At 45.7% G+C, this 24,075-nt stretch overlaps 1 protein-coding gene across 5 annotated transcripts in view; it reads left to right on the top strand.

The window, feature by feature from the left end:
* Window positions 1-24,075, top strand: part of LOC141259325 (probable cation-transporting ATPase 13A5) — a 1,017,982-nt gene that overhangs the window by 518,409 nt on the left and 475,498 nt on the right. For all 5 annotated transcript variants that reach the window (XM_073675091.1, XM_073675090.1, XM_073675088.1 and 2 more), the window contains one exon: window positions 20,616-20,773. In XM_073675091.1, coding sequence (XP_073531192.1) covers window positions 20,616-20,773 — 158 coding nt within the window. The remainder of the gene's footprint in view (window positions 1-20,615; window positions 20,774-24,075) is intronic.

Raw genomic sequence — 24,075 nt, 5'->3', positions numbered from 1 at the left:
TGGCTATACACAGAACAAGGGTATAGGTGGCGTATGCCGCTCCGTCCGTTACCCGGTGGGATCCACTAAGCCTCCGGAGCTTCTCCGACTAAGACGTGAAGTAGCAGAGTCAGATATCGGGGGCCGGTCCCCTCTTGCAGCGGGAGTCCTTCTGGCTTGGCCAGAATAAAGAGGACAGGTGGCGTATGTCGCTCCGTCTGTATCCCCCAGGGATCCTTTTGCCTGTGGAGCTTTTCTCCTCTGCTCTCCTCCAGGCCTTCTTAGGTAAGGACCTTGACCGGGTAGAGAAAGCCGTTAACTCTAGCCCGCTCCTCGCCTCAAGGCCAGAGGACGAGGACCGTGTATCTTCAATCAGCTGCAGGTTCCACCGGAAAGCCACGTTCAGTGAAAAAGACCACAATCAACCTAAGATGGCCGTTGATTAAATATGAAATGAATAAGTGTAACCTAAAAGTGCATCCTCCACCCTCACCCACTACATGGTTCCCCCTATCTTTGGTTTCCCCCATCTCCTCTATCCCGGACCGGGGCAGCACCCTGGTGCATTTAGGCCCCCTACAGGACAGGAGCGGTGTAGTGTTGAGTGATGAGGTGGGGTCCTGAGAGGTGCTCCATCCTTACCTCAGAGAGGAGATACCACACCTCAATCTGAGGTGCAGTACCCGTGTGGCGACTGTACCCTCAGGGGCGCCACATTCCCCCCTGGTGAAACACAGCACGTCCGTGGGCTGCAAAGAGAGCAAAGCATTGGTACAGACATTTCAAATTTTTGCATAACAGTAAACCTATCTTCCCTTTATGGGAGGTTCAATTCTTGAATGTTGCAACAATATATATACAATATAAATATAGAAAAACATTAAGTGACATTATGCATGTATAAAAGGCATTATGCATATATGAAAGACATTCAAGAGACATTATGCAAGTAGACAGTTCTGTAGAAATTACGGTAGAAATTGTCACTTCAGCAGCATGAGGGACCTGTCCCAAACCCTCAACGTGGGCCCTGGGGAGGCTGCAGGGCATGGAGATCCTGAGTTGGACCTCCAGGAGAGCCACTCCAGACAGGTTTTGCTTCTGAGGTCTAAGGTAGAAGTAGAAGCGGTTTTGCATAAAACCAATAGGGAGCACCTAAAGAGATGCAAAACTATTTACAGTAAGGAGTCTATCTACTGCTAAAGTCCGCAGGGACAAATGTCTCTTTAAACCGGGATGATAAACAACATAATAACTTACAACAGTTAACTAGTCAACAGGGAGGTACAACCTCCGGGGCTGTTCAGAAGCGGTATCCCCACTTGGGAAAAGGCTCATTCTTGCCAACTGAGCCTGACCGATCCTCTGCTGCCAGGTGCGTGGGGGCATCCCCTTTGAACACCCTGCGGATGTCCAGGGCGTACCACCCACGCTCCCCGTGGTGGCGGGTGTAGGATACCACGTCACCCGGGAAGAGGTTCCGGTCAGGGTGGCCTTGCTCCAGTTGCGGCTCAACGTCCCGCCGATTCACAAAGACGTCTCAGTGGAACTGGGGGCAGCGAATGAAGCCCCATCTGGCCTCCTGGTGGAATCGGACTATCAGGCCCTCCTCCCGGGGGCTTGGACGGGCGGACTCTACCTGGCAGGCCCGCAACTTTGCGGCCTTGGTTCGCACCTCCAGGCACTCGCAGCGGACCTCCTTCTGGCCTCGCTCCTTATCAAATTGGAGGAGCTGCTCACGGCAAGTATCCTCCCTCCTCCGCGCTTCAGCCTTGGTCTCCCGGGGGAAGCCCATCAGGTCCCCACCTGGTTGTCCCAGGCCATCTCTTCCACCGCTGGGCAGGCTACCGGGGGCGCGGGTAGCGGCGTCAGCAGGGGTTGCTGCTGGTCCTCGACCAGTATGGACCAGTCCGGGTTGGGGCTGGTGGTATCCCCAGTAAGGGCAGGATCCGGCTGACTGGGAATCGGGAGACACAGCAGGCATCCAGCAGTAACGGTCACTTGGGCCTGTAGCTCCGGAACTGAGAGCTGCTGCCAGACAACGGCGCCCGGGGACAAGGGTGCCGGCATCAAATCCAGGAGGGCCTCTGTGCGTCTGGTGCCTGGGACGGGGATTTCTTGCTTACCCACTTCTGGGCTGCACGAGGCCTCTGGGGTTTCCTCCTCCTGGGCTGCTGCTCCAATACTTTGGCTTGCAGAACCTTGGCGGTGGGACCGGATCTTTTGCAACAGCTACTCTCGCCATGCTGCGGACACCGATCGCTGTGCCTCTTCAACCCTCCGGATCAGGTCCTGTGTCTCTCTACGGAGGAACTCTGCCTCCTCCGGGGTTCGGTATATTCCTCTCAAGCCTTGGAAGGTAGCAGCTCGTAGGCCAGCATTGGAGGGCTTGGAGCGACTCTCCTCGGCGGCGTCCATCACTGCTGCAGAGTGCGGTGAGTCTGGAATTGTTGCGGCCACACCTCCTTGTTGCTCTCGTCTCCTCCTCTTTTCGGGGCGGCTCCAGGGCGGCTGGCTGACGGGCACTCCCAGGGACGTCCCATCCGTTTTGACGGACATCACTATGTGGACAGTCTCTACTGAAGGGGGCGGTCTGCACTTTTGGTGCCATGGGGGAGCCAGGCCCACAATGGGAGGTGCTGGGTTGCTGTCCTTTCTGCACATAATGGCATCCGTTCTTCTTGGGCGGGCGCCACATGGAATGTAAAGTGACAGTCTGTTGTAAAGGCGCGCAGTACCCGGTAGCAATGGGGATAACTTCTTCCGTTGCTGTGGGCACGCAATCCTGCCGACTACGCCAAGTTGTGATGCTCGCAGCCCTGCCTGGGAGATGGGGTTACTCGGAGCCGGGTCAGATGTTGGGGGTTGCAGTCGTGGCCTGGACCCGTTCCGTGCCCAGGGCGTCATATAAAAGATTTAATGGGCTTTCAGGGTTGGTGGTAATCGAGTGGATTCAATGACTACTCCACCTGTGGTGCCTGGTGATTCGCCACCAGCGCTGCGGCAGTCGTCTGAGGCGGGATGTCATGGCAGCAGCAGATGGTACTACTCCCCACAGGCGGAGCAGGGACTCAGGGCAAAGAAGGTAGATCAGGGGAGTCGGAGTGGGTGGTGTGGTGTCGCGCTGAAATAAGGGTCCGGAGGCTGGGATGCAGTCTTCCAAGCTTTACTCACGTTGTTAGGCGTCAGCTGCAAGGCTTCTCCTCGCTCCTCACGGCACGCTGTGGCCGCCAGGAAGGGGGTTCAACACACTCCGGGTAGTTCGGGTGTAAGAATCAGGCCCCCCGCACCAGAATGTTCCTAGACTTTCCCACTAGGTCCTCTCCTGCCTGTATGTAGTGCGTGTTATACACTGTGTGCAGAATTATTAGGCAAGTTGTATTTTAGAGGATTATTTTTATTATTGATCAACAACTATGTTCTCAATCAACCCAAACGACTCATAAATATCCAAGCTTAATATTTTTGGAAGTCGGAGTGGGATTTTTTTATATTTGGCTATCTTAGGAGGATATCTGTTTTTGCAGGTAACTATTACTGTGCAGAATTATTAGGCAGCTTAATAAAAACCAAATATAATCCCTTCTCACTTGTTTATTTTCACCAGGTAAACCAATATCAGTGCACAAAATTTAGAAATAAACATTTTTGATATGTGAAAACAAAATCCCAAATAATTAGTGATCAATATAGCCACTTTTCTTTATGATGACACTCAACAGCCTTCCATCCATAGATTGTGTCAGTTGCTTGATCTGTTTTCGATCAACATTGAGTGCAGCAGCCACCAAAGCCTCCCAGACACTGTTACGAGAGGTGTAGTGTTTTCCCTCCCTGTAGATCTCACATTTTATGATGGACCACAGGTTCTCTATGGGGTTCAGATCAGGTGAACAAGGGGGCCATGTCATTATTTTTTCTTCTTTTAGACCTTTACTGGCCAGCCATGCTGTGGAGTAGTTGGATGCTTGTGATGGAGCATTGTCCTGCATGAAAATCATATTTTTCTTGAACGATACCGACTTCTTCCTGTACCACTGGGAGTTGAGCTTCACTCCACCCCCAACCCGAAAAGGTCCCACAAGTTCATCTTTGATGATAGCAGCCCATACCAGTACCCCACCTCCACCTTGCTGGCGTCTGAGTCGGAGTAGAGCTCTCTGCCCTTTACTGATCCAGCCTCTGGCCCATCCATCTGGCCCATCAAGAGTCACTCTCATTTCCTTAGTCCATAAAACCATTGAAAAATCAGTCTTAAGATATTTCTTGACCCATTCTTGACGTTTTATCTTATGTTTCTTGTTCAAAGGTGGTCGTTTTTCAGCCTTCTTTACCTTGCCCATGTCCCTGAGTATCGCACACCTTGTGCTTTTTTATACTCCAATAACATTGCAGCTCTGAAATATGGCAAAACTGGTGGCGAATGGCATCTTGGCAGCTTCACGCTTGATTTTAATCAATTCATGGGCAGTTATTTTGTGCCTTTTTTGGCCAACACGCTTCTTGCGACCCTGTTGGCTATTTGCCATGAAACGCTTGATTGTTTGGTGGTCACACTTCAAGAGTTTGGAAATTTCAAGACTGCTGCATCCCTCTGCAAGACATCTCACAATTTTGGACTTTTCAGAGCCCGTCAAATCTCTCTTCTGACATATTTTGCCAAAGGAAAGGAAGTTGCCTAATAATTAAGCACACCTTATATAGAGTGTTGATGTCATTAGTCAACACTCCTCCTCATTACAGAGATGCACATCACCAGATTTACTTAATTGGTAGTTGGCTCTCAAGCCTATGTAGCTTGGAGTAGGACAACATGTATAGAAAGTATCATGTGATCAAAATACTCATTTGCCTATTAATTCTGCACACAGTGTAAGGCTGGGTCTCCCTCTGGCTATACACAGAACAAGGGTACGGTGGCGTATGCCTCTCCATCCGTTACCCGGTGGGATCCACTAAGCCTCCGGAGCTTCTCCGACTAAGATGTGAAGTAGCAGAGTCAGATATCGGGGGCTGGTCCCCTCTTGCAGCGGGAGTTCCTCTGGCTTGGCCAGAATAAAGAGGACAGGTGCCGTTCTGTCTGTATCCCCCTGGGATTCTTTTGCCTGTGGAGCTTTTCTCCTCTGCTCCCCTCCAGGCCTTCTTAGGTAAGGATCTTGACCGGGTAGAGAAAGCCGTTAACTCTAACCCGCTCCTCGCCTCAAGGCCAGAGGACGAGGACCATGTATCTTCAATCAGCAGCAGGTTCCACCGGAAAGCCACGTTCAGTGAAGAAGACCATAATCAAAGACCTTGAACCTAAGATGGCCGTTGATTAAATATGAAATGAATAAGTGTAACCTAAAAGTGCGTCCTCCACGCTCACCCACTACATGGTTCCCCCTATCTTTGGTTCCCCCCATCTCCTCTATCCCAGACCGGGGCAGCACCCTGGTGCATTTAGGCCCTCTACAGGACAGGAGTGGTGTAGTGTTGAGTGATGAGGTGGGGTCCTGAGAGGTGCTCCATCCTTACCTCGGAGAGGAGATACCACACCTCAATCTGAGGTGCAGTACCCCTGTGGCGACTAAACCCTCAGGGGCGCCACATTTTCATTGGCTGTAAGCCGTAATCATCAACATTAACAGAAATAAACACTTGAAATAGATCACTCTGTTTGTAATTACTCTATCTATAATATAACCAGGGATGCATCTCTCTGAAGCCTTTATAGACTGCGCAAGCGTGACACGCCTGTGCAGTCTGGCTCCAGACAGAAGCACGCATGGAGCCGTTACAGGTAAGAGGAGTGTGTATGGCGCCGGAGATCACAGTATGCATAGACACTGAACGCATACCGCGATCTCCGGCGACATACTTACATACTTACCTGACCGGGAAGAGCGTTGCCGCGGCGCCTCTCTTCTGGTCGGAGACCAAGGGCGGAGTGAAAGCGTCGGTATCGGCGCATGCGCATAGCGTTATCCGGCGCCATTTGCAGGGTGTCTTCAGCAAAATGGCGCTTGACAGCGCGGTATGGGCAGGTGCAAACTCCGGCGCCGCACTCCTCCCCTGGACTCCAGCAGAACAGGACCCAGCTGCACTGGAGCACAGGGAAGAAAGGTGAGTATAAGTGTTTATTTTTTTGTATGTGTGCAGCGTGAAAAGGATGATGGGTACCATACATACCAGGAATGGGGGATGAGAGTTGCCATGCATACCAGGAATGGGGGGTGAGGGGTACCATACATACCAGGATTGGGGGATGAGGGGTGCCAAGCATACCAGGATGGGGGGATGAGGGGTACAATGCATACCAGGATTGTGGGGTGAGGGGACCGTGCATATCAGGATTGGGGGGTGAGGGGACCATGCATACTAGAATTGGGGATGAAGGGTGCCATGCATACCAGGATTGTGGGGAGAGGAGTCCGTGCATATTAGAATTAGGGGTGTGGGGACCATGCATACAAGGATAAGGGGTACCACAATTACCAGGATTGGGGGGTGAGAAAACAATGCATACAAGGATGAGGGGTACCACACATACCGGGATTGGGGGGTGAGGGTTGCCATGCATACCAGGATTGGGGATGAGGGGTGCCTTGCACACCAGGATAGGGATGACGGGTACCATGTATACCAGGATGAGGGATGGGGTGCCATGCATACCAGGATAGGGATGAGGGGTATTATCCATACCAGAATGAGGGGTATCATGCATACCAGGATAGGGATGAGGGGTACCATCCATACAAGGATGAGGGGTACCATGCATACCAGGATAGGGATGAGGAGTGCCATGCATACAAGCATGGGGGTAAGGGGCCCATTCATACCAGGATTGGGTATGAGGGGTGCCATGCATACCAGGATGATGGATGAGGGGTGCCATGCCTACCAGGAGTGGGGGTGAGGGGTGCCATTCACACCAGGATTGGGGGTGAGTGGTGCCATGCATATCAGGATTGGGTATGAGGGAGCCATGCATATTAGGATTGGGGGTGAAGGGTGCCATGCGTACCAGGATTGGGTATGAGGGTGCCATGCATACCAGGATGAGGGATGAGGGATGCCATGCATACCAGGATGTGGGGGTGAGGGGTGCCATGCCTACCAGGATTGGGGGTGAGGGGTGCCATGCATACCAGGATAGGGATGAGGAGTGCCATGCATACCAAGATGGGGTTGAGGGGCCCATGCATACCAGGATTGGGTATGAGGGAGCCATGTATACCAGGATGAGGTGTGCCATGCATACCAGGATTGGGGGTGAGGGGTGCCATGCATACCAGGATTGGGGGTGAGGGGTGCTATGCATACCAGGATTGGGGGTTAAGGGTGCCATGTATACCAGGATTGTGTATGAGGGTGCCATGCATACCAGGATGAGGGATGAGGGGTGCCATGCATACCAGGATTGGGGGTGAGAGGTGCCATGCATACCAGGATACCAGGATGGGGATGAGGGGTGCCATGCATACCAGGATACCAGGATGGGGATGAGGGGTGCCATGCATTCCAGGATAGGGATGAGGGGTGCCATGCATACCAAGATAGGGATGAGGGGTGCCATGCATACCAGGATAGGGATGAGCGGTGCCATGCATATCAGGATGTGGGTGAGGGGCCCATGCAAACCAGGATAAGGGATACCATACATACCAGGATAGGGATGAGGGATGGGGTACCATGCATACCAGGATAGGGATGAGGAGTACCACACATACCAGGATTGGGGGTGAGGGGTGCCATGCATACCAGGATTGGGGGTGAAGGGTGCCATGCACACCAGGATTCGGGATGATGGGTGCCATGCATACCAGGATTAGGGATGAGGGGTGCCATGCATACAAGGATTGAAGGTGAACTGTGCCATGCATACCAGGATAGGAATGAGGCGTGCCATGCATACCAGGATAGCGATGAGGGCAGCACATAACAAGATGGGGGAACAGGATTGGGGAACACAAATACCAGGATGAGGGCAGCACAAATACCAGGATGGGGGCAGCACAAATACCAGGATGGGGGCAGCACACATACCAGCATGGGAGACCGTATACCAATAAAAATGCTCGCCACCCGGGTATAGAACAGTCTCAATAGCTAGTATAATATATGAGTTTCACTTTTTGTATTAAAGAACTGAAATAAATTAACTTTTTGATGATATTCTAGTTTAGTGAGATGCACCTTTATCTAGTATATCTCATTACTCAAGACAGAGCACAATGAGCAGAATCTCCTTCAGTGACATGCATAAAATGGCGCTGAGGGAACATGGCTGGTTTTTATATGGAGAGGACATGTGATTTCAGCAGCCAATTGCAGAAGCCCTTGTGTCTGGACACTGTGGATGCTTCCTGCACTTTAAGTCAGGAAAGCGCGGCTAGCCAATCAAAGTTACAGCCTACAGGAGGGAAGAAAAAAAAAAACGCCGCTGATTTGACCAGCCCCTCCACTCATCTGCCACGTCTCCCCGCTCATCATACGCAAGCACTATCATAGCAAAACTGTAAAAAACGCAGTAGTCGCCCCGCAATCACGTAACCATGTAAATTTGAAGAACGTTACCGATTTTCCCAAATTTAACATTTTTTGCTCGCCTTTCCGATCACGAATCCGAATGTGCCACATTCGTGTCGAACTTAACATTTGAGATCGGATTTCAAACATATTTGCTCATCACTAAACATAAAGTCAAATACAGTGTCTTTTTTTTGGGAAGTCTAACTCTATTCCCATACACCTCAGTCTTCACACCCAGACATGGGTAAATGCTTCCTGATTTTGTCTATTTGCTCTTGTCCTCCTCCTTCTCCTCATCCTCATCCTCCACCACAATATCACCACCATATCTATCATATCACCATCTCTACGTCTCTTGCAAGGGGCATTGGAGTGCCTACAAATTTTTGACAGCCGTTGCATTTACTGCATAAGCATGCAGTATAGGAGACGCACTTCCTAATAATAGGAACATTTTTTTCATGAGCACCTCCAACCTCTATGTCTCTTGCAAGGGTCATTGGAGTGCCTCCAAATTTTTTGCAGCCATTGCATTCACTGCGTAGGCAAACAGTATGGGAGACTCATTTCCTAATAATGGGAACATTTTTTTCATGAGGCCCTCCGACCTCTATGTCTCTTGAAAGGGACTTTGGAGTGCCTCCAAATTGTTGGCAGCCATTGCATTCACTGCATAGGCATACAGTATGGGAGACTCACTTCCTAATAATGGGAACATTTTTTTCATGAGGCCCTCCGACCTCTGTCTTTAAATTGGTATTGGGGTTTTTCCCAAATATAGGCAGCCGTTGTACTCACTGCATACCCTATAACTGTATAGCAGAGCTGCTCCTTTCTTGGAACATGTTTTATTACTGAGGCCCACCTCTAGGTGTCCTTAAATTGGTGTTGGGGTGTTTCCCAAATCTTTGCAGCCATTGTACGCACTGCATACTGTTAGAACCTTGCTCTTAGGTTTTTTCCTTTGCTGGTCACATGACCTTGTTGGCCTATTTAATCCTGCTCCGCCCTTCTGGCTTTGCTGAACTTCATTGTATAACTACTTTCTAGCTAGCCTGTGCTCTGTATCTAACTCTGTTAGTTTGCTTGGTCTACGGACCTCAGTGTTCTATTTATTTTGTTTGTTTGTCTGTCTGCTACTATTTCTGTTAGGAGGTGTCCCATTTTCCTCCCAGTCCTTAGTACTTGTAGGGATTCCTTCCCCACATCTATAGGTCTCCGTACAGACTAGCTTAGGACTTTAGCAGGTCTGATCGCAGGATCAGGTCCCCTGTTACATCGTAGGGATAAAGCTGAGTTCTATCGTAGGGACAGATCTCCTCTCTTTCCTTAGCTCTGGTAGCAGAACATAACAGTAAGTCCAACCTGCAAATTCTCTAAGGAAAGATTTTTCTGTTCCATCATGGTGTCGGTTCAGGATTTGGCTCATCGTCTGCAGGGACTCTCTCTGGAGGTGGCCGAGCTCCGTCAGCACGTGAGTAACTGTCCTGGAGCACATTTCTTGGAGCCTAAGGTATGTTTGCCGGATTTATTTTTTGGTGAACACCGAGAATTTTTTTCATATAAAAATGCTTGCTTATTGTATTTTCGTTTGAGACCCAAGTCCTCTGGGGATGAATCCCAGCGCATAGGGTTCATAATGTCACTTTTGCGCAAAGAGCCTCAGGAGTGGGCCTTTTCTTTGCAACCTAGTGATACATGCTTCAGATCAGTGGATAGTTTTTTTTCTGCTTTGGGGCTATTATATGATGATCCTGACCGTGTCGCATCAGCTGAGACTGAGTTGAGACGTTTGAAACAGGGATCAGGTAATGTGGAAAAATATTGTACTCATTTCCGTCGTTGGTCTACTCAAACAGGGTGGAACGATTCTGCTCTGAAAAGTCTATTTCTTGCTGGGCTCAATGAAAGGGTTAAAGACCTGCTAATTGCTTATCCTACACCTGAAGATTTGCAACAGGCTATGCAATTAGCTATACGGGTGGATAGGAGACTGCGTGCAAGGGTTAATGAGAGCAAATCCTCTGCTATGTCAGTTTCTGGTTATGAGAATGTGTGTACTAACAGTGGTGAACTGATGGAGATTGGATCGGTGGCACCTCGCTCTCAAGAAAAAGATCGCAGATTTTCTGAAGGCTTGTGTTTCTATTGCGGAAAATCTGGTCATTTGATTAAAGGCTGTGAGCTTCGTATGAAGAAAGAAAAAAAAATGGTCAGTCATGCCCGTATTGCCTGTTTAAATTCTAAGGGTGTATTTTTAGCTGCTTCCACGATTGCTCAGGAAAAATTAATGGAATTTCGGGTGTTTGTTGATTGTGGGTCTACTCTGAATGTAATTGATGGGGGATTCTTGGAAAGACTCAATTTAAAACCCGAACCTTTATCATCCCCCATTGCTGTGGTTTCTGTGGATGGTTCCCCTTTGAAGAATATTACTCTCAAGGTCTGTGAATTTCCTCTCACTATTAATGGTGTTCACCATGAGAAATTGGATTTGGTAGTTTTGAATAACTTGCCTTCTCCAGTAATATTGGGATTGCCCTGGTTAAAATTTCACAATCCTGTACTGGATTGGTCTACCAGTGAAATTAAATCCTGGAGCCATAAATGTTATGACAAGTGTTGTAACGGGCGTATTGCAGCTTTGGATAGGGGAGAATTGCCTGTTCCTATTCAGGATTTTTGGAGAGTTTTTTCTGAGAAGGAATCGCAGGTTTTGCCTCCCCATAGAGACTATGATTGTTCTATTGAATTTGTCCCTGGAGCGACTCTTCCTAAAAGTCGTTTATTTAACCTTACTATTCCTGAGAGGAAAGCTTTGGAGGAATACATACAGACAAGTTTGGCCGCCGGTCACATTAGGCCCTCTAAGTCTCCTGTGGTGGTTGGATTTTTTTTTGTAAAAAAAAAGGACGGCGGTTTACGTCCTTGTCTGGATTTTCGTGAGATTAACAAAATTACTGTACGCAATCCTTACCCACTGCCATTGATTCCTGATCTGTTTAACCAGTTAATGGGGGCCAAGTGGTTCTCTAAAATTGAAATTAAGGGGGCATACAATCTGTTGCGCATGAAGGAGGGTGACGAATGGAAGACTGCTTTTAACACTCCTGTGGGTCATTTTGAGAATCTGGTTATGCCTTTTGGTCTTACTAATGCTCCTGCATTTTTTCAGAATCTTATTAATGACATCCTTAGACCTTTGATCGGCAAAAATGTGGTTGTGTATTTGGATGACATTTTGATTTATTCGCCGGATCTGGAGTCTCATTGGCGGAGCGTACGTGAGGTATTACAGTTGTTAATGGACAATTCGCTTTTTGCTAAGCTGGAGAAATGTGAGTTCGCTGTACAGAGAATTAGTTTTTTGGGTTACATTATCTCCAGCGAAGGTTTTGAGATGGACCCGGTTAAAGTTCAAGCTGTACAGGAATGGCCTAGGCCTATTGGTTTGAAATCGATACAGAGGTTTTTAGGTTTCACCAATTATTACAGAAAATTCATAAAAAATTTTTCTAGTATTGTCAAACCTCTGACCGATCTCACCAGGAAAGGTGCTGATGCGGTTCAGTGGTCTTCTGAGGCCATTGAAGCTTTTGTGTATCTCAAGGAGAGGTTCACCTCTGCTCCCATCCTTATGCAGCCTGATGTGACTAAGCCGTTTTTGGTTGAGGTTGATGCTTCCTCTGTGGGAGTTGGCGCAGTATTGTCTCAGGATAACGGGGATGGATTACATCCCTGTGCCTTTTTTTCAAAAAAATTTTCGGAGACTGAACTGAATTACGATATTGGTAATCGGGAATTATTGGCTATTAAACTCGCATTTGAACACTGGCGCCACTTCTTGGAAGGTGCGGAATTTCCCGTTCAGGTTCTTACGGATCATAAAAATCTGATTTATCTTGATGCTGCCAAGCGCCTGAATGCCCGTCAGGCTAGGTGGGCACTGTTTTTCTCGTGGTTTAATTTCTCCGTTACTTACATCCCTGGTACTAAGAATGTTAAGGCGGATGCCTTGTCTCGCAGTTTTTCTCCCATAGTCGGTGCTGAGAAAGAGGAGAACATTTTACAAGGTGTTGTGATAGCTGCTTTGGACTCCGTTTTGGAAGATGAGATTCTTAAAGCACAGGAGAATGCCCCATCTAACACTCCTCATGGGAGGTTGTTTGTGCCTGGGACCTTTAGGAGAGATTTGTTTGTTGAGTGTCACGAATCTCGGTTGGCAGGTCATCCCGGAATCTCTGAGACCAAGAGACTGGTGGGTCGCAGTTTTTGGTGGCCTGGATGGCAGAAGGAAGTCATTAAGTGGGTGCGTCAATGTACTATATGTGCTAGATCTAAGTCCTCACATACTCCTGCTGCGGGGTTGCTTTGTCCTTTGGAGGTTCCCAGTGCTCCTTGGACACATTTGGCTATGGACTTTATAACTGACCTTCCCCCCTCTGAGGGTTTTACTGTCATCTGGGTGGTCGTGGACCGTTTTAGCAAGATGTGTCACTTGGTTCCCTTCGTCAAACTGCCCTGCGCTAAAACTCTCGCTAAGGCCTTTGTCAAGGAAATTGTCAGACTTCATGGCGTTCCTACTGACATTGTTTCTGATAGGGGTCCTCAGTTCGTGGCTCGTTTTTGGCGTGCCTTTTGTGACAGGTTGGGAGTTCATTTGTCGTTCTCGTCCGGATATCATCCTGAATCTAATGGCCAGACAGAAAGGAAAAACCAGGATGTTGAGCAGTTCTTGCGTTGTTTTGTGGCAGACAATCAAGAGGGGTGGTCTGAGTTTCTGCCACTTGCTGAATTTGCTCTGAACAATCATACATCTTCTTCTGCTGGTTGTTTGCCTTTTTTTTGTTGTTCTGGGAGACATCCGTCGTTTGGGTCGTTCTCCAAGTTGGGATCTGCCGTGCCTGAGGAGGAGAATTTTTCCGGTGATTTGGAGAGAGTTTGGACGGATGTGCGTGGTAATCTTCAGGAGGCCAACAGAAAATCTAAAGACTACTTTGATAGGAAACGACAGGAGGTTTTGTTCGCTGTTGGTGACATGGTTTGGTTGTCCTCTAGGAATCTGCGGTTGAGGATTCCTTCTAAGAAATTGGGTCCCAAGTTTGTAGGGCCCTTTAAGGTGCTTCAGGTTGTCAACCAATCTGCTGTTAGGTTGGAGGTTCCTACCTCCTGGAGAATTAATCCGGTATTTCATGTCTCTCTGTTAAAAAAAGCTGTTGTGTCGGATGGTGACGCCTCTGCCTCTGTTCCTCCGGTGGTGGAGGACGGGGAATATGAAATTTCTCGCATCCTTAACTCTAGACGGTATAGAGGTAGTTTGCAGTATCTTGTGGCCTGTAAAGGTTTCGGACCCGAGGATAACTTTTGGGTGAGGTCAGATGATGTTTCCGCGTCCAGACTTATCAGAGCGTTTCACAGGAGATTTCCTGATAAGCCTGGTCCGAGGGGATCCGGAGGATCCTCTTAGAAGGGGGGGTACTGTTAGAACCTTGCTCTTAGGTTTTTTCCTTTGCTGGTCACATGACCTTGTTGGCCTATTTAATCCTGCTCCGCCCTTCTGGCTTTGCTGGACTTCATTGTATAACTACTTTCTAGCTAGCCTGTGCTCTGTATCTAACTCTGTTAGTTTGCTTGGTCTACGGACCTCAGTGTTCTATTAATTTTGTTTGTTTGTCTGTCTGCTACTATTTCTGTTAGGAGGTGTCCCATTTTCCTCCCAGTCCTTAGTACTTGTAGGGATTCCTTCCCCACATCTATAGGTCTCCGTACAGACTAACTTAGGACTTTAGCAGGTCTGATCGCAGGATCAGGTCCCCTGTTACATCGTAGGGATAAAGCTGAGTTCTATCGTAGGGACAGATCTCCTCTCTTTCCTTAGCTCTGGTAGCAGAACATAACACATACCCTATAATTGTTTAGCAGAACCGCTACTTTCTAGGAACATGTTGTTACTGAGGCCCACCTCTATGTGTCTTTAAATTGGTATTGAGGTTTTTCCTCAATTTTGGCAGCCATTGTACTCACTGCATACCCTATAACTGTATAGTAGAACCACTCCTTTCTAGGAACATGTCATTATTCAGGTCTACCTCTATGTGTCTTTAAATTGGTAGTTGGGTTTTTCCTAAACTTTAGCAGCCGTTGTACTGACTGCATACCTTATAACTATATAGCAGAACTGCTCCTTTCTGGGAAGATGTTGCTACTGAGGCCCACCTCTAGGTGTCTTTAAATTGGTATTGGGTTTTTTCCCAAATTTTGGCAGCCGTTATACTCACTGCATACCATATAACTGTAAAGCAGAACTGCTCCTTTCTTGGAACATGTTATTACTGAGGCCCACCTCTGTGTGCCTTTAAATTGGTATTGGGGTTTTTCCAAATTTTAGCAGACATTATACTCACTGCATACCCTATAACTATATAGCAGAACCATTCCTTTCTAATGAAAACATGTCATTGCTGAGGCCCACTTCTATGTGTTTTTATATTAATATTGGGTCTTTTCCTAAATTTTAGCAGCCGTTGTACTCACTGCATACCCTATAACTATGGAAAACACTTCGGCCAACATAAAAATAATCACGAGTAGGGGGTGTGGAGGAACCACAACTCACACCCCATAGTCGTGAAGAGAAAATTGCTTAACTCAAAAAATAGATGTAAAAACACAAGAGCAACTGAGTATATAGCATATAAAAAGAACCTTTATTAGTAAAGATAAAAGTGTACAGTATCATCACACCAATGAATGAATAAATACAAGGGAGGTAGTACAGAGCGACGGGGGCATGTAGCAGCTAGTCATAGTAATACAAAAGGAAAGAGTATAAAAAATGAAAAGAAAGAAAGAAGGAGCAGTCCGAGATCACATGTGCAGGCAGTGGCAAGGGAGGGGATGCATTTATGACAAGGTCTCGAAGAAGACGTAATAATGGACATGTGTCCCATTATTCGCCCACGTCGGGGCAGAATAAGTAGAGACCATAGTTCGTGAAGCACTGACCCATCCGAGCCACAGGGGGGCACTAAATAAAATAGTATAAAGTAGATTCAAAGAAGAGGGAAGGGGAGGGAAAAGAAAACAGGGCAGCCCAAAAACATCATATGCATAAATAGACAGAGAGGGAGAGGCCTCTATAAGGAGAAAACATACATAAGATGGCAATGGATGTAAACGAGCCTCATTTGGTCTTATCTTGGGCTGCCCCTGCTGTGCTCCCTGACCCCTTTCTTAGTGGCCCTTAGTGGCTTTTATTGGTGAGTGTATCTCTTTATTATAGTCTTCATTCACCATGCCCTCATTTGGGCGAATAATGGGACTTACATCCATTGCCATCTTATGTATGTTTTCTCCTTATAGAGGCCTCTCCCTCTCTGTCTATTTATGCATATGATGTTTTTGGGCTGCCCTGTTTTCTTTTCCCTCCCCTTCCCTCTTCTTTGAATCTACTTTATACTATTTTATTTAGTGCCCCCCTGTGGCTCGGATGGGTCAGTGCTTCACGAACTATGGTCTCTACTTATTCTGCCCCGACGTGGGCGAATAATGGGACACATGTCCATTATTACGTCTTCTTCGAGACCTTGTCATAAATGCATCCCCTCCCTTGCCACTGCCTGCACATGTGATCTCGGACTGCTCCTTCTTTCTTTCTTTTCATTTTTTATACTCTTTCCTTTTGTATTACTATGACTAGCTGCTACATGCCCCCGTCGCTCTGTACTACCTCCCTTGTATTTATTCATTCATTGGTGTGATGATACTGTACACTTTTATCTTTACTAATAAAGGTTCTTTTTATATGCTATATACTCAGTTGCTCTTGTGTTTTTATACCCTATAACTATATAGCAGAACCGCTCCTTTCTAGGAAGGTGTCATTACTGAGGCCCACCTCTAGGTGTCTTTAAATTAGTATAGGGTTTTTTCCCAAATTTTGGCAGCCTTTGTACTCACTGCATAGCAAACTGTATAACTGTATAGCAAAAAAGCTCCTTTCTTGGAACATGTTGTTACTGAGGCCCACCTCTATGTATCTTTAAATTGGCATTGGGGTTTTTCCTAAATTTTGGCAGTCGTTGTACTCACTGCATACCCTATAACTGTATAGCAGAACCGTTCTTTTCTAATGAAAACATGTCATTGCTGAGGCCCACCTCTATGTGTCTTTAACCACTTCACAACCCTTGGATTTTCCGTTTTTGCATTTTCGTTTTTTGCTCCCCTTGTTCCCAGAGCTATAGCATTATAATTTTTTGGTCAATATGGCCGTGTGAGGGCTTATTTTTTGTGGCACAAGTTGTACTTTTGAATGACATTGCTGATTTTACCATATCGTGTACGGGAAACCGGGAAAAAAATTCCAAGTGCTGTGAAATAGCAAAAAAAAGTGCAATACCACAGATTTTTTTTTTTTTTTTTTTACCACGTTGAATGAATGCTAAAACTGACTGGCCATTCTTATTCTCCATGTCATTACAAGTTCGTAGACATCAAACATGTATATGTTCTTTTTTATTTAAGTGGTGAAAAAAAATTCCAAAGTTTGCTAAAAAAAAAAAAAAAATGGCGCCATTTTCCAAGACCCGTTTGAGGGCTTATTTTTTGCTCGCCGAGCTGAAGTTTTTATTTATGCCATGTTGAGGTAGATCCGATGTTTTGATCACCCGTTATTGCATTTTATTGCAATGTTGCGGAGACCAAAAAACGTAATTCTGGTGTTTAGAATTTTTTTATCGTTACGCCGTTTAGCGATTGGATTAATTCTTTCTTTGTATTGATATATCGGGTGATTCTGAACGCGGCGATACCAAATGTGTGTATGTGTTTTTTTTTTTATTATTTTAATTTGAATGGGACGAAAGGAGGGTGATTTAAACTTTTATATTTTTTTTATATTTTTAGTATTTTTAAAAACATTTTTTACACTTTTTACTTACTTCTATAGTCTCCATAGGAGACTAGAAGCAGCACTTGTCTGATCGCCTCTGCTATATAGAGGTGATGAGCAGATCACCTCTATTTAGCAGAAATGGTCCTGTGCTATAAGCGCCGACCACTAGGTGGCACTCATAGTGATCACTACATGACAAGCACTGGGGTCTGCTGCAGACCCAGGGTTGTCATGCCCATGCATCAGTGACCCGCGATAACGTGAGGGGGTCACCAATGTGCGGGGTAAAGGACGCGCTTCCGGCGTGGCGATGTTAAATGCCACTGTCAGAGATTGACAGCGGCATTTAACATGTTAACATCCGCGAGTGGATCGCGTTTCCACCCCCGGCTGTTGCGGGCACATGTCAGCTGTAATAATCAGCTGACATGTGCCCAGTTCAGTGAGGGCTCAGCACCGGAGCCCGCGCTGAACAGGGGGTGACAGCCTGGTGCGTACTAATACCCCACAGGCTGTAAAGGGGTTAAATTGGTATACGGGTTTTTCTGAATTTTGGTAGCCATTGTACTTACTGCATACCCTTTAACGGTATATCAGAACCGTTCCTTTCTAATGGGAACATGTCGTTACGGAGGCCCACCTCTATGTGTCATTAAATTGGTATTGGGGTTTTTCCTAAATTTTAACAGCCATTGTACTCACTGCATACCCTATAATTATATACCAGAACCGCTCCTTTCTAGGAACATATTGTTACTGAGGCCCACCTCTACTTATCTTTAAATTGGTATTGGGGTTTTTCCCAAATTTTGGCAGCCGTTGTACTCACTGCATACCCTATAACTGTATGGCAGAACTGCTCCTTTCTTGGAACATGTTGTTCCTGAGGCCCACCTCTATGTGTCTTTAAATTGGTATTGGGGTTTTTCCTAAATTTTGGCAGCCGTTGCAGTTACTGCATATGCAATTAGAGTATAGGAGACCCACTCATTATTAATGGGAACAACAAAGCATAGCCGACTGATGGTCCTTTAACAATAGGGAGGGCCGACTGCTGGCCTTTTAAGAATAGTAAGGGCCAGCTGATGGCTCTATAAAGATAGGCTTTCAGATTCCCTCCTTCATAAATGAAACAGGATGTGTCTGATCATGTCTCACATACCACATGTCCAGAAAAGGTAGTAAAATATTAAAATTACATTTACTGGAGAATGTATTTTCACTGTTGAAAGCAATGCAATAGTGCAACAACGCATCAAAAACTCTACGTGTGAACATAACCCAAGGTGTGGGGGAACATTTTTGTTTTTTGTTATTTATTTTGCCTTATATACAAGTCATTACCCTGGAATGGATGTTCCTTAACATTTTTCTAAGGAAAATCCATTTTGGTTTAGTTTTTGTATGTTTTATTGTGAGTCCATAAAAGTGGTGTAATACTCTGACAACATTGTTGACAACAGTGACCTGAGAGTCAGAGATGCTTCCATGGGTCTTTCCCCATGCTGTTCCCATGTCATTTGAGCACTGTTCCAATTGATTTGGGCAATTTTTAGGTCCTCTGCAGACCACCGGGGGGAGGGTTGGCGCAGGAAAAATGCTTGAGTTTCCCATAGTCTTACATTTGGCTCGTTGCTCTGCTCGACCACTAGAGAATTCCAATTTACTCGACTTGAACAAAGAGTACCCGAGCATTTTAGTGCTCGCCCATCATTAATCGTGACCTATCGCAGGACCCTCCCTTTCCCTCATGTAAGCCACAAGTCACAGTCCAGTGTGAGAGGTAAAGGAGTTTCAGTGTGAGCGGAGGTGATCTGGAGATGCAGCAAGGACCGGATATGTGACAAGGAGGGGCCAGAAAGGTGAATATAAGGATTATCTCTTTTTTAACGTGTTTATGGCCATTTAGGATTCTGAAAAATGGAGGGGAGAAGTTGATTACATAAGATCTACATTTTATCAAATTGATATTTTTGTATAATTTGAATAAATTAATTTCCACTCAAATTTATTTGCTCCTCTCGAGTTATCATTAGTTACCACCCATCTACCCCTAACCATATAGGTTGAAATCAATTGGACATTATCATTAATGTTATGTTTGCATTAGGCTGTGTGCCCACGTAGCGTTTTTCAAGCGTATATGCTGCGGAATTTCCGCAGCGTAAACGCTTGAAAAACGCATGTATATCCGCACCCCATGGTCCCCAATGGCATTCCGCAATGTCAATGCCCATGCTGCGGATTTTTCCGCAGCGTATATGCTGCGGTCAAAAATCCGCAGCATGTTCATTAATTTTGCGGAAGCGCAGCGGAATCAATGTGCGGATGGTACCCAAGTCTGGATGAGAGGAGACTCTCATCCAGACCTGGGTACCAAAGAACCTGTAAAAAAAAGAATAAAATAAAGTTTATACTTATCTTCTGATGTTTTCCCTCCGTCGCGCTGTTGTCTGAAGGACCTGCCACGTCATTGAGTCATGTGACCCACCACATGACTCAATGACGTCACCGCAGGTCCTGCACACAACAGCGTGAGCCGCTCAAGACTCCGGACGGGACAGAGAATGCACCAGAAGGTGAGTATAAAGTTTATTTTTTTATTTTTTACCATTCTGTACAAGTTGTCAAGCACTTTTCCAAGTGATGCTTGGAGAAGTGCTTGATAACCCGCATGCGGAAATGCATGCAAAGACGCCTCACAAACACTTCTACCTGGTGGGAAAACCGCATGTAATATCCGCATGCGATTTTCCCACCAGGGAGAAGCGTAAAAAATATGCTTCAGGTCCGCAACGTGGGCACATAGCCTTAATGAGCTTAAAAGTGATTCAGTACAGTCCTAGGAGATCGTCAAGTGTTATATGTGTGTTTTCTGGGCAATTAGTAGATTTGCAAGATTATGATTCACAAACAGATTCACTGCAAATCTTATTGTTTTGAAAATTCTATGATGAATTCGAATTTCAAAAATCTGATTATCTTGAAAAAAAAAATACATTTACTGGAATCTTTTTTTCTTCATAACTCAATTTAGAGAACATGATAGTTTAAGCAAAACTATGAAATATCATATGCTTTAATTTAAGTACATTGTTTTCATAAAGTAATATGTTAATTCTGTATTTGTGAATTTTTTCAATAAATACCATACACATTTATAAAGAAAAGAATAGTTTAATTGGACTTTGATATGTAAATTTTTTTATAATATTTTTGTATTGTTTAGGATTCAATACTGCAAAGGGAGATCTAGTAAGAGCCATTCTATATAACAAACCAATGAATGTTAAACTGCATAGAGAGGCCATTAGATTTCTCATGGTACTTGTGGTTATTGCTATATGTGGAGTTTTCTACACTGGAGCTGTATTCAATATGCATGGGGTAAGTTAATATTATGTATCATAAGAACAATATGACAGTATTTAGTCCTTATTGATGCTGTTTAAATTTATGTCTACATAGTTTTGTAGGTGGTTAGCCATTCTAACCCATCTGTAAGTTCACATGAACAACAATGATGACTCATTCAGAATGCTAATGGTGTATGGCAAAGATTTGGGCTTCCCCATAATGCCCTGCAGCAATCAGATCACTTTGTGAAACCCAATCAATCTGGGTGGGGGAGGTGGTTATGGGGGAAAGCTATCACAGACAGTATAACAGTGTAAAAGACAAAGGCAGGAACACCATTTTATGCTATTACTTCTTTGTTTAGCAAAGTGCTAAGCTCTTGATTCTCCCAAAATAAGGGATCATTTTTTCAGCCAAGTAACTGAAAATGCCATGGCTTCTTTTCTCCTGTGTACCCTGCCTGTGCCTAAACAACACCAAGGAATGCATTTGCCCCCAAAAAGGGATAATGTTTGGACTGTTTATAGAATATAAGTACCTAACAAAGTCTGAAGCTAATGTGTGGGGTTAAATAGGCTGCTATTTACCACAGCTTAAATCCATTTTCCTCTAGCCAAATAGGTTGACATCTTTCTTATTTTAAAAAGGGTTAGTTTGCATTACAGAGCTCACAACAGTTTCAGTAGACTCTAAGAAGAATTTAGAATTTTATACACATATTTGATGCATTTAATTATGTTATTAAATAATCCACCGCTAATCAAATTTGGGGGGAAAATTTGATGAAGTGTAGATCCGCTCTCACCATTAAAGATGAGCGAATATTTCAATGTTCGGTTGAGATTACAATCGCTGATATTGAAATATTTGCCTATTTATTTGTTGAATATTCACCGAACACCATTGGATTCAATGGGGGGCAAAACCAAACGCATACACAATACCTTCAAACGGGCCCAAAAGCTGCCATAACACAATAGTGGTACAAATATTATTATTTATTCCATGGTGCTTTACATGTGAGAAGGGGTCACCGACTGGTATAAGTGGAGAGAGGACCCTGCCCGTGAGGGTGCACAAACAATCTACAAGGGATGGGTGAGGATACAGTATGTGAGAGTATAGCTGGTCGTGCAGCGGTTTGGTGGAGCAAGGGTTACTGCAGGTTGTACGCTTGTCAGAAGAAGTGAGTCTTCAGCTTCCTTTTGAAGATTTCCATGGTGGGAAACCTGTTGGAGTACAGAGTCCCACAGTAAGGATGGGAGGCTACGCCCAGGTAAGTAAAGGCATACCAGGTCACAGATGTATGGAGGAGACAGGTTTTCAATGGCTTTGCATGCTCAAGTTAGACTTTTCAACTGGAGTCTCTGGGCAAAGGGTAGCCAGCGCAGGGATTGACAGAGGGGAGAATGTGGGGAATAATGGGTGACAGGTGGATTATTCCACCAGCAGAGTTTAGGATAGATTGGAGGGGTGTGAGAGTGGTAGAATGGCGGCCACAGAGCAGGAGGTTGCAGTAGTTGAGGCGGGAGATGATGAGCGCGCGCACTTGTGTTTTTGTAGATTCATGGTTGAGGAATGTGCGGATCCCAGAGATATTTTGGAGTTGGAGTCGGCAGCAAGTGGAAAGGACTTGGATCAGACATTTGAAGGAGAGACCAGAGTCAAGCTTATGGGACTAGGGAGAGTGGGCAGCCATTCGCTTTGATGGATAGGTCAGTTGGGGGGGTGTGAATGAGATGGTGGAAAGATGATGAATTTAGTTTTATCCATGTTAAATTTTACAAATCTAGCAGAGAAGAAAGATGAAATAGCGGACACACATTGTGGGATTCTGGTTAGTAAGGAGGTGATATAAGGTCCAGAGAGATAAATCTATGTGTCATCAACATGCAGATGATACTAAAATCCTTGAGACTCTATCCGCTGTCCAAGGCCAAAGGTGTAGGCGGAGAAGAGCAGGGGTCCTAGAACTGAAACTTGGAGGACACCGACACATGGGGCAAGATGAGGAGGTGGTGTGTGAGTGGGAGACACTGAATGTCCTGTCTGTTGGGTACGAGGAGATCCAACAAAGGGCCAAGTCTGTAATGCCAAGAGATCAGAAAGTCTGTAGGAAGAGGGAATGGTCCACTGTGTTGAAGGCATATGCCAGGTTCAGGACGAGGAGGACAAACTAGAGTCGCTTGGATTTGGCAGTTAGTAGGTCATTAATGATTTTAGCCAGGGAAATTTCAGTGGAATGTTGCAGTCGGATGCCAGATTGTAAGCGGTCAAAGAGGAAGCAGGAGAATAGGTGGGAGGACAGTTCAAAATAGACGTCTTTTTCCAGCAGTTTGGAGGCAAAGGAGAGAAGTGAGATGGGACGATAGCGAGACACAGAGGATGGGTCAAGGGAGGGCTTTTTGAGGATGTGTGTGATCGCGGTATGTTTGAATCACAGGGGAAGACACCAGTTGTTAGTGACAGGTTGAAGAGGTGGGTTATGCTATGGATGAAGACTGTTGTAAGGTTTGGAATGAGGTGGGATGGTATTGGGTCAAGTTCACAATTGGTGAGATGTGATTTGGAGAGTAAAGATGATCTTCCTTGATGGTGGAGAAACTGGTTTTGGAGGAGGAGAGTTGAGTAGTTATGAGGAGGGCTGTGGGGACTTTAAGCAAAAGCTTTGCCTTACATTGTCAATCTTCTGCTTGAAGAATGAGGCAAAGTCTTCAGCTGACATGAGAGGAGAGGGAGGGGGAGCTGGTGGAAGGAGAGAATTGAAAGTACTCAATAGCTGTTTAGGGTTATGACATATGTAGGATATGAGAGATGAGAATTAGATTTGTTTTGCTGCAGTGAGCAACTGCACAGCATTTTGACAACTTCTTTTACTAGATGAGCTACTCCGCTCCCTTTTTTTGCCAGTCGCACAGCTGTACGCTTTGTAGATGAGGGCCAGAAAGGACATGTGTTCCAGTAGATGTCAAGCGCTACATCAAGTGGCCTTTGCTCCTCTTCCTCCATCTTACCATCACTCACAGTACGTGTCACACAAGGTGAGGGAATCATGATGATCATGAGGATCTAAATGCGCCTCCCGATGCATTTCTTCCATTATAAATTCCTCAGGGAAATGGCCCATAGACATTCACACATATACAGGATTGTTACATATGTAGATGAACTTGGACATTGTTTCCCCTATGGACTGATTAAGGTCAATGAGCCATTCCCCTGAGGGATCTATAATGGAAGAAATGGGTTGGGAGGCGCATTAAGATCAACAAGATAACCTGCAGTATCAGTGTAGGGTAAGCTGTGGACTGCCCTTGTAAGGGTAGGAGCCT

The sequence above is a fragment of the Phyllobates terribilis genome, unplaced genomic scaffold (genome assembly GCF_046119375.1).
Source record: "Phyllobates terribilis strain yellow unplaced genomic scaffold, ASM4611937v1 Scaffold_3__8_contigs__length_932513732, whole genome shotgun sequence".
Taxonomy (NCBI): Eukaryota; Metazoa; Chordata; class Amphibia; order Anura; family Dendrobatidae; genus Phyllobates; species Phyllobates terribilis.
The sequence above is the reverse complement of the archived record's forward strand: the minus strand, read 5'-3'. Positions and strand labels throughout refer to the sequence as shown.